Source organism: Ipomoea nil, unplaced genomic scaffold (assembly GCF_001879475.1).
Source record: "Ipomoea nil cultivar Tokyo-kokei standard unplaced genomic scaffold, Asagao_1.1 scaffold3314, whole genome shotgun sequence".
In the NCBI taxonomy this organism is placed as follows: domain Eukaryota; kingdom Viridiplantae; phylum Streptophyta; class Magnoliopsida; order Solanales; family Convolvulaceae; genus Ipomoea; species Ipomoea nil.
Genome location: NW_017619742.1, coordinates 303,194 through 314,195, shown reverse-complemented (window position 1 = coordinate 314,195; position 11,002 = coordinate 303,194). Strand labels below are relative to the sequence as shown.

Sequence of the window (11,002 nt, the reverse complement as noted above, 5' to 3'; positions counted from 1 at the left end):
ATGTACATAATTGTATAAAAAATACACATAACTGTATGAACCAATACACATAACGTTGTGAACAAATACACATAACGTTGTGAACAAATACACATAATCTCAGCAACTTCCTACCGCGCCTCCCAACACTACCCCAAAACAACGTCGTTTTGGGAGACGCGCGGCGCACAATGCTATGTACGCCGTGGTGTAGGATATAACGATTGTTAATCCTATAACAAATAGAAATAGAATTAGCAAACCAATACCACTTAAATCCTAATTAAGACTCTTAATTATATAAATAGGATAATAGGAGGGCACCTGAACTCACACAACAATAACTTTCACCATACAATAATTCCCAAGAATCCCGTAACAGGTTTACATACAATTCTTCTTTCTTTTACTCTTTCTCTTCTCTTAGCAACCATAACAGGTTTACATACAAGTTTATTCGCGCGCAGAGTGAATGGCAGGAGGTGGTTCATCTAATGCGAAGGGAAACATATCCGGTGTTCGCGTCATCGTCGCCGGTGAACCTAAGACCGGAAAATCCAGCTTAATCTTCGCAGCCGCCACTGAATCGTTTCCGGCCAGTGTCCCCCCTGTATTGCCCCCGACGAGGCTTCGCGATGACATCTTGCCGTATCGAGTTCCCCTTACCATCATCGATACATCGTCTAGGTCCTCAGTTTGGTTCTCTAATTTGGATTTTTACTGCTTTTATTGGCTGCGTAGTATATGTATGTGTATGTGTGTATGCTTGTATAAACACTTGCTCTGTTCAGATTGAAGTTCCTAGCGAATGTCCTTGCATACACTGACACCAAAATTCTCTCCCACATAGTTTTGCTAATTTTTTTTTTCCTCCATTGCAAATAGTACCAAACACATTTGTTTTGTCATGTAAATGCCAGTCTTATAGTAGTCAGCCTCAATCTTGAAGGGCTAAGGAAAGGAGCTTAGATAATATTAAAGGGTAGTTACACTACACTCAAATTGAATGTGAAAATGGAGAGGTCATTAACTCTGAGGATCCAGAATTTGGTGGAGAGTTGTTATTTGAAAATGCTACGTTCTGTGTTTTGGTTTTTTGAAAATGGTTATTCTGAGGAACCTGCAGAAGTGAACCTTAGCAATAACCCAAAATTTGAAATTTTGGGTGTCACTGCTTGAAGAATATATATTATCAATGCCAGCTTCTTGCAGACCTAAATCAGACGCAGATATTTAAAACTGTTATTAACACCAAAAGAGTATCATCTGACACAAATAATGGAGGGTAGGATAGACATGCATACTTTGCAAAATTTGAAATGTTGGGTGTCACAGCTTGAGGAATAGATTATAAATGTCAGCTTCTTACTGGCCAAAATCGGACTGAGATATTTTGAACTGTTGTTGACTCCTAAAGATGTGCCATTTGACACAATACAGGATAGGATAGCCATGCATACTTTGGATTGGGTGAAATAGAATACAATAATAATTATGTGGATCATGATGACGTTAAGGGATGATAATGAATAATTTAATATAAAGAACAAGATTAGAAGTAAGACCTATGCAAGGAAAACATTACAGATAGGAATTCCATCAGTTGGCATGTCACTTGATCTCACTATTTATTGTTCTTGTGTAAGCACTGACTTTTTCCTTTTTGCTACAATGGCTAAGGGGTGAATAATTGTCAGTTTTAGCCTAAAACCAAAGTTAATTGATTTTTTTTTGGGCCAAACGAAAATTGTCTGAAGGGTTTGTAATTTCATAATGTTTTAAATTTTATTTGGAATTTTCTTAATTTTAATTAGAATTTAATAGTTTTATTATTTTCAAAGGTTTATTTCCAAATAGTGTTATACGAAGTTCAAAAAAATGTACAAGTATAGAATGTGTGCAAATATAAAATATAATAAATGCACAGTATTTAGAATGAGTCAGTCTGGTTTGACATTTTACAAAACCAATAACCTAACAAATAAACTGTAATACCTAAAGAGAAAACTGAATTCAACTGAAATAATTGGTACTTTTTGTTGGTTTGGTCTGATGTGGTTTTTTCCTATAAAATCCTTCTGAAGAGAAAACTGAATTCAACTGAAATAATTGTTATATTTTGTTGGTTTGGTCTGATTGGTGTTTTCCTGTAAATCCATAAGATGCTCATCTGTAAATATGTCTAAAGAAAGTATAGGTGATTTTGTTAGTTCCCGCTTCTAGGTTTTAATTTTTTGACAAATAAATGCTATTACTGGCTTTCTAATTGGTATTTTTCCCCTTAAGCCTAAAGTCAATGCAGACTTTTTGCCAATTAAAGGACAAGAGGTTTTTTTCTGGTGTCAGTCACTTTTAACTAGTTTTTATTTTATTTTTATTTTTTTTGAACCCACTTTTAACTAGTTAATAATCATTTAAATTACTATTTCAATTAACTGATTTCAGTTTTGTGTTGAATTTTTATGGATGTGCAGTCCAGAAAACAGGGGTAAACTTTTTGAGGAAATGATGAGAGCTGATGCAGTTGTACTAACATATGCATGTGGCAAACCTGCTACTCTTGATAGGTTGAGCACATATTGGCTACCTGAACTTCGTAGACTAGAGGTTTGTGCCTGGAATAAATATCTGTATACAGTTTGATGTACTACTGTAACAAACCCATCTCCAGACAAAGATACAATCACATACTCATATCTTAAAAAAGAAGTATTTGCTTAGGATTGTGTCATTTTCTCTTCCTGAAAATAAGGGGTGTTGTAGACTTTTTCAGTTGTGTCACAAGGGGCTGTTTGATTTGAAAGGGGCAATGGGCGGATGATTGTGAGCCCGTAATTGTGAGGATTATAGGTTAGGATAAATGTTGGGATTTGATTGTATCAATACAAACCTATGCTTGTTTAACAAATAATGATCACTTTAAAGATGTAGACTAAAAATACTATGTTTGGTAGGTAATGAGACTAAACCTCAAAAAATAATGGGTACTGGTCCTAGGGTACATCACACATGCACTCTCCTGGCATCCAAATAAGTAACTCTTGTTTACTTATTTTCTATCCTGATAATGGCTTGTGTTATGTGTGGTGGCAGGTCAAGGCCCCTGTTATTGTTGTGGGTTGCATGAGTGACAAGATGGATAAGCAGCAAGCTATAAATTTGGAGCAGGTTATGTTACCAATAATGCAACAATTCTTGGAGATTGAAACATGTATTGAGTGCTCAGCCTACAATCTAATTCAGGTCAACTGTAATTTCATTGATTTCTCAGCCGTCAGTTTAGCTTGACACTGCATTAATAGTTCACTCCCACTTTCTAGCATAGAGTTTAGGTTTTCATCATGATGTATTTGATGGAAAGGTTTTATAGTTCAGTGTATTGCAAGAGTGCAGTTCTCATATCCTGAACCACACAATCTGCATGTGTGTTACTTGCAGGTTGCTGAGGTTTTCTGCAATGGACAAAAGACAGTTCTGTACCCAATAGCTCCATTATTTGATCTGGAAGCTCAGACTTTAAAACCAAGATATATTAGAGCTTTAAAACGGATTTTCATTCTGTGTGACCATGATAGGGATGGCGCCCTTAGTGACGCCGAATTCAATAATTTTCAGGTTTTATATTTTTAGCCAACTTTTGTGTATGCTGGATTACATGTTTTATAAATAATAAAGTTGGAGCTTATTGATTTTTCTTTTTTGGCTGATTCTTTTTGAAATAACCAAAATTACATAGGTCAAATGCTTCAATGCTCCACTACAACCTTCAGAAATACTGGGGCTTAAGAAATTTGTGCAAACGGAAATACGTCACGGAGTCAACATCTATGGTCTTACACTCTTAGGTTTCTTCGTTCTCTATGCCTTGTTTATTGAAAAAGGGCAACTGGAGAAAAATTGGACTGTACTGCAGAAATTTGGATACAATAATGATATCAGACTTAGTGAGGATCAACTTCCTCCTCCAATCAAGAGGCAACCAGACCAGGCAAGCTGTCCCTTAACTTGGCATTTTGCACTTTTTTTAATAGCATCAAACTTATAAATTATGGTCCTGGAAATTATTTCCTTAGCTTAAGCATCTGCTCCAAAATTGACAAGATTAGGTTGGGATTTCCAGAGTTTAACTTTGTGATAGGACTCTTTAAGCTGCTGTAACTCTTATTTTCTGCTTGATGCTATCCAACAGCCTCCTTAAACCAAAATCAAAGCCAATCTGTTCATTTATAAAATTCATTACCCACCCAATGCCATGCTATGGCCTAGATAATTTGTAGCACATATAATCTTAAATTCTGAATGTTCTTGGAAAATCATAGTTGCTTTATATATAACTAAGTAGTTAGCATGCATTTTTTTTGGGTTTCTGTTCTAAATGATTACAATTTGTTGCATTTTTTTTTTAGAGTGTGGAGCTGTCAGGTGAGGCTGTTGAATTCCTCAAGAAAATTTTTCTCAGATTTGACCTTGATGGAGTAAGTATGGTTTTCTTTTATTTTTTTCCAGTTCTAAATTTATCTGTGTTTTAAATATGGATTTAAAAGCTTCTAAATTTGATTTCTTAATTATTGATTTGATTTTGAATTTCCATCAGGATGCTGCCCTTCGATCCAATGATCTTGATGAATTGTTTTCAGTGGCACCTGAAAAGTAATGCTTGCTTTATATTCTTAAATTTGGTATTAATGTATTATGTATATTGTTATATGCCCTCTTATTATTATTATTATTATTATTATTATTATTATTATTATTATAATTATAATAATTATAATAATAATAATAATTATTATTATTATTATTATAATTATTATAATAATAATAATAATAATAATTATTATTATTATTATTATTATTTTATTTTCATATATTTAAGAAACCAATTATAATTTTTTGGCTAATGACTGACAAAAATCTCTATAAAAAAATCATTATGGGGTTAAAGTTTTAAGATTTTGGTTCATTACATATATATATTTATACACAATTCGATGCCTAATAATTATTCCTTATCAAACAAGCTGATTTCCATTTTATGATCTTTGTATTAGTCCCTGGAATGAAGCACCGTACAAGGATGCTGCGGAGAAGGATGTTTTGATAGGACTCTCACTTGATGGGTTTCTTTCACTGGTGCGTATATTAGATTATTATATTATATTTCCTGCAAATCTCCTTTTCCTAACTGCATGTTAACCAGTGCTAAGTGCTATTTAAAATTGTAATCATATTTAGTAGTAGAAATTAGTCTGGGTGGGTGGGTTGATGACTATCATGTTGTTGTTCTTATGGAATCCATTGTTCAATGTGACTAAAATTGTAAATTACATTTTGAGCATAGTTGAGTTGATTTTTATGAACTTGTGTTAATCTATGCACTTGCCTCCTAAAGTTGCTAGTCTTTTCTTTGTCCTCTCAAATAGGTGGGGACAGTGTATAGTAGAGATGAATTTCAGTGTAGTTTCTAGTCTGATATTTTCCGGCATTATCTATGTGTGTGAGTACTCTGTGTTTATAATACCAACATCAATTTTGCATTTCAGTTTGGATGCATATATAGTTGTCCCCTCTTGAAAATTAACAAAAACCATTGAGGCATTCTTAAATAATACTCTTGAATATATATTATAATTGATTCAAGAGTATTATTTAAGAATGCCTCAATGGTTTTTGTTAATTTTCAAGTGGGGACAACTATATCTGCATCCAAACTGAAATGCAAAATTGATGTTGGTATTAACAGACAGGCATGAGCGATTTGAGTAGCCAACTAATAGATTGTGTATTCAGAAACATTAGCTCCTATTTTGACTAGCAATTACATGCTATGCAGTGGAATCTCATGGCACTTCTTGATCCAATGGCTGCTGTGGAAAATCTTATATACATTGGATATGCTGCTGATCCTTCATCTACTATCCGTGTCACTCAAAGAAGATGTTTAGATCGTAAGAGGCAGCAATCAGATAGAAATGTCTACCAGTGTTTTGTTTTTGGGCCTAAAGAAGCTGGAAAATCTGCAATTTTGAATTCTTTTGTTGGAAGGTGTGTGGGTGTGTTTTTTTCCTTGCCCTTTATGAAACTTTTGGTGATGAGGCTTTTCTTTAACTTTAAATGAATAGGAAATGTATTTGGACTTCCTATTCCAAAAAAACACAAAAAACCCTAACAAGTTTGATTACTCATTCAACTGCAGGCCTTTCTCTGAAGAATATGAATCAAATGCTGATGACAGATATGCTGTTAATGTTGTCCGTCTACCTGGGGTAACTACAATTTCATCCATTTGTTTACCTGATAGGGAAATTGGTTAATGTCTGAAATGAAATTTAGTGATGGAAATTTTTTCCTTGTTATCTTTTGATCTTTTCACTCTTCTGGAGTTGGAAAATAGTCTGAGGGAAAAATGTCAAGGGGACAGTAATAATATGATTTTAGTTGAAAAGTATAAGCAATGCAGCTGTAAGTAGGTTAAGATTTCTTCTTTCTTCTTACATGCTCTTCTGGGGATGACAGGGTGGAAAGAAAACTCTAGTATTGCATGAGATACCAGAAGATGGAGTGAAGAAACTTCTCTCTTCAAAAGATGCTTTAGCAGCTTGTGACGTGGCGATATTTGTCTATGAAAGGTGTCTTGAATTTTCTTTGGTTACACCATTCTATGTTAGGGATATAACCATTTTTTTTTAAAAAATAAAAATAAAATCATTTCACCTCCTAAAGGAGAAGTACATAACATAGATAAAACTGCACCCAACTCAACTAAGTCCTAGTCCCAGACTACTTCGGAGTTGGGACTACGGGTGAGCTAAAATGAAAAATCTGCTTGTCTTCTAGTTTTCTCATACATCCTCGCTGCATGTCTTCTAATTTACTCTTAAATTCTTTATTTTGATTTTGGTATCATTTTTATATTGATAATAGTTTTTTTCCCAGTATGGTATTGTTTTCCCTTGAATGCCATATGTTTATCATGCTTTTCTCTTATCCATTTGTTTCATGGTGCTTGTTAGTTCTCGTGAGGCATCATGGAAAAGAGCATCTGAATTGCATGTAGATGTTGCTAGTTTTGGGGAGGCCACTGGCTATGAGATCCCTTCTCTCATTGTCGCAGCTAAAGATGATCTGGATCCTTATTTGACTGAAATACAAGATTCAACAAGGGTAACCTGTCCATTGTAGACCTGTTTTAGTTATTACTGAACTTTGGATATATATGAGATTTGATATTTGAGCATTTGTCAATCCATCATTTATTATAGGGGTAAAGTTCTGTTTTGTGTGTGATAAGTTGGCTGAAGTTTATGAATTAGTATGCCATACAAATTCAATTTGTATCTTTAAAGTGATATCCACTGGCCTAATGCATTATATCTTAAGGTTTATATTTAGATTATTGGAGACACCTCATTGGTTAGAAATCTTTGAACTGAGATGTCAGGATCATTTGATACATTAAATATTAGTGGAAAGTTCTATTTTGTGTATGATAAGTTGGCTGAAGTTCATGAAATGTCCAAAATGTTTAGGAGTATGCCATATAAATTTAATGAAAATGCCTAGTACCCCTACATTTACCACTCACAAACTTGCCTCTCCCTAATGTGGCAAGTTTTAATTGGTTTGATTTTCCTTTTCCTTCTTTTTTATTTCATATCTTAACCAATTACAACTTGCCACATTAGGGAGTGCCAAGTTTGTGAGGGGTAGGTGTAGGGGTACTAAGCATTGTCCTAAATTTAATTTACATTTTAAAGCATATTTCCCATTCTGAAACTGTTGTATATTATAATTTTTATCAATATTGTTGAGCACTTACAGTTGTTATTGGTTAGAAGTCTTTGAACTGAGATGTCAGTATTATTTTGTGTGTTTTTGTTTCTTCATAACAGCAATATACAGTAATTCAGACTCCATTATTTTTACTAGTGTCTAGAAGTAATTTGCTGAATTTGTGATGTATTGTCTAACTGGTTACCCAGGATATGGGGATAGAAGCTCCTATTCCAATTAGTACAAAGTTTGAAGATTTGAGGAATTTGTTCCAAAGGATTGTTAATGCAGCAGAACGTCCTCATTTGAGCATTCCAGAGACTGAAGCTGGCAAGAGTAGGATAGAAGCTCCTATTCCAGTTAGTACAAAAGTTGGAGATCTGAGTCATTTGTTCCAAAATGCAGCAGAACGTCCTCATCTGAGCATTCCAGAGACTGAAGCTGGCAAGAGTAGGAAGCAATATCATCGGCTTATAAACCGCTCTCTTATGTTTGTATCAGGTATGCATATGGAATTTGGAATCTGTACCTAGGGATGTCAACCTTAGCCCAAAACTGATGGGCTAGCCTGATAAGCCTGAAAATTTTAGGGTTAGGGCCCAAAAATGTTAGCCTGATAAAAAATCAGCCCAGTAAACCCGAAAATGATAACCCCGATTGTCTGAATGGGCTAGCCTGATAGCTCAAGCCACATAAGGCTACTATTTGTTTCGCAAGTGATGGGCAATTTATATTGTGGACCAGGGTCCACAGTGTACTGTGGACCCTGTCCAATACACATAATTTGACATCATAATGTACAGAATTCATGTTCATAATACACACACACATAAACACGATGTAATGAAGACACATAAACACTTAACATAATACACATAATTTGACTTCATAATGTATAGAATTCATGTTCATAATGCACATAATTCATGTTTATTATAGCATGTTTATGTGTATGTGTATTATGAACATAAATTATGTGCATTATGAACATTAATTCTATTTATGAAGTCAAATTATGTGTATTGGACCAGGGTTCACGATATAACGATTGCAAGTGATGTGGAACAAAATATATAGCGAATTTATATGCAAGCTCATTTTTAGTAATTTTGTAAATAAAATTTTAATAAATTTATTACAAAATAAAATGTTTTTATGAAAATAAATAATCAAAAATAAATTTTTTTTTATAATTATTATATTATAGTGTAAATATATTAATTATCTTTAGTTGGATTCTGGAAATGGAAGTTTAGATTTTGATTGAATGGTGTATATGTTTATATTTGTTAGTATAAATGCGCTAATTTATTCAAATTGAAAGTTTAGAATGTTAATTTGAAAATGTCAAATTTAGTTGAGCCTGCTCCATAAGTCCGATAGCTCGAGGTTGTAGGGTTAGGGTCTTATGGACATGAATTTTAAACTCAACCAGAAAAGAACTGACAAGCCTGATGGTGCGTGTCCGAAACTGAACGGCTGACAGCCGTTCAGTTTTGGACACGCACCATCGGGCTTGTCAGTTTTTTTCTGGTTGAGTTTAAAATTCTTGTCCATAAGACCCTAACCCTACATCCCTATGTGTACCTTCTGTGTTTTTTTATTTTTGCAACACCTTGTAATTTTATAATTGAAAAGAAGGAAAAAATAACTTGGCACATATTTCTAGTGTGCTGTCATTCATTTTTAAACTTAGAACTTAAATTTGTAAATGAATATTGCTTTCAACCATTCTGTATATTGCAGTATTCACTTAAAATTTACTTTTAAACTAAATTCTGTGCATCCATTCTCTTGTATATTGTAAATTTTCTACATTAAGTTGCAGAATGGCATATTCTAACCCTCTATCTATTTCTTCCAAAAAGCAATCTTCACAGTTTCACTCAATAAAAAAGGAAGAATATGCTTACGTCAATGAGGCCTGTGTACTTGATGCCTGTGTAATGTGGGGAGTGCTAACTAGACACTTCTTAATGTTGGCACATATGCACAGTCTCCTTTCCTCTAGTGTCTTTTTCTTGTTTATATAATTAGAGACATGGCTTAACTCTCTCTTAGTTGGGTCCAAAGAATTCGTTGTTTTGATATTCTGGAATATTGAATTGCTAAATATTTCATATTTTCACATAATCTCAAAGTCTACCCATCCTAGCATGTGTGGGTGGTTATGCCATAGTTGTTAATGATCTTTTAGTATAATAATCATTGTTATTTCAAAGATATGACCTTTAATAGTTATGATTGAAATTTTAAATGTTTGGGTAATGCAGTTGCTGTTGTAGGCCTTGCCGCTTACCGTGTTTATGCTGCAAGGAAGAACAACTCTAGTTGAAAGGGTGAAGGGTGAGATGTTTCCAGCGTCAAACCGATTTATGCAGAACTCTGCAGCTGTTGATTTTGTTTACCCTACCTGAAATTCTCATATCAAATTTTTAATATTCTATACAGTTAGCGGTTTCTTAGCAGGTTTTAATTTGCAAGTTATGAATGAGCTGTTTTTTTAGTCAAAGTGGTATCTGCAGATAGAAAGAATTGATGATAGCAATGGATGCATGTTTGTGCAATACAAATGATTTTGGGCCTTTTGGTAATCGGACATTTTGTCATTGCAAATTTGATAGTTTTGTTGGCAAGTTTTATTTTTTGGTTTTATTAAGTTGGTCTGAATTAGTGTGTGTACTGTGTAGGAACTAGAGCATTGATGTTGTTAGGTCATGCTTTGTTTTTAATTTGATTTTTTTATAAAATTTTCGAACTGTAAAAATTTAGATATTGTTAAAATAAATGGGATGTAACATTTTCTATGAATAAAGAGATGTGTTATAGGTGGTATGGTATTTCGGTTGGTGTGTTTAAGAGTTGATATACTATGGATTAGGAGGATCATGATCCTAAAAGATGTGTAAATTGTGTATTTTTAGTATTGGAATTGTGAATATTTAGAATATAAATTGTGTTTTTAATTTAAAACGCATAACAACTGTATTGGAAGGACATATATATGAAGGTCATTCTTAACATTTCCATATTTTGGCAGTTATACCGCCAAGTCTATATTAGACTAGTTGGCCTCTCTGTATAGTTTAGTTCTTTCTCAGTTCAACAACCAATAATGTGAATTCTCTTTTCTTCTTTTATGCTTCGTTTTCTTACACGCGACATGGTATCAGAGCTTTCTTGACCATGCTTCTACGTCGCCACCGTCTCCGGCGAGGCAAGTCAAGGAGGACAAGCTTCACCGACGAAA

At 33.8% G+C, this 11,002-nt stretch overlaps 1 protein-coding gene across 1 annotated transcript; it reads left to right on the top strand.

Annotated features, from left to right (window-relative positions):
* Positions 1-399: 399 nt before the first annotated feature.
* LOC109169330 (mitochondrial Rho GTPase 1-like) lies at positions 400-10,343 on the top strand. Its single transcript, XM_019318207.1, has 15 exons — positions 400-666; positions 2,454-2,586; positions 3,073-3,222; positions 3,418-3,594; positions 3,716-3,967; positions 4,386-4,454; positions 4,574-4,629; positions 5,031-5,112; positions 5,813-6,024; positions 6,176-6,245; positions 6,496-6,608; positions 6,993-7,143; positions 7,953-8,037; positions 8,152-8,253; positions 10,014-10,343. Exons 1-15 carry the CDS (start codon positions 452-454, stop codon positions 10,085-10,087), a joined length of 1,941 nt encoding a protein of 646 aa, XP_019173752.1. The 5' UTR covers positions 400-451; the 3' UTR covers positions 10,088-10,343.
* Positions 10,344-11,002: the final 659 nt, after the last annotated feature.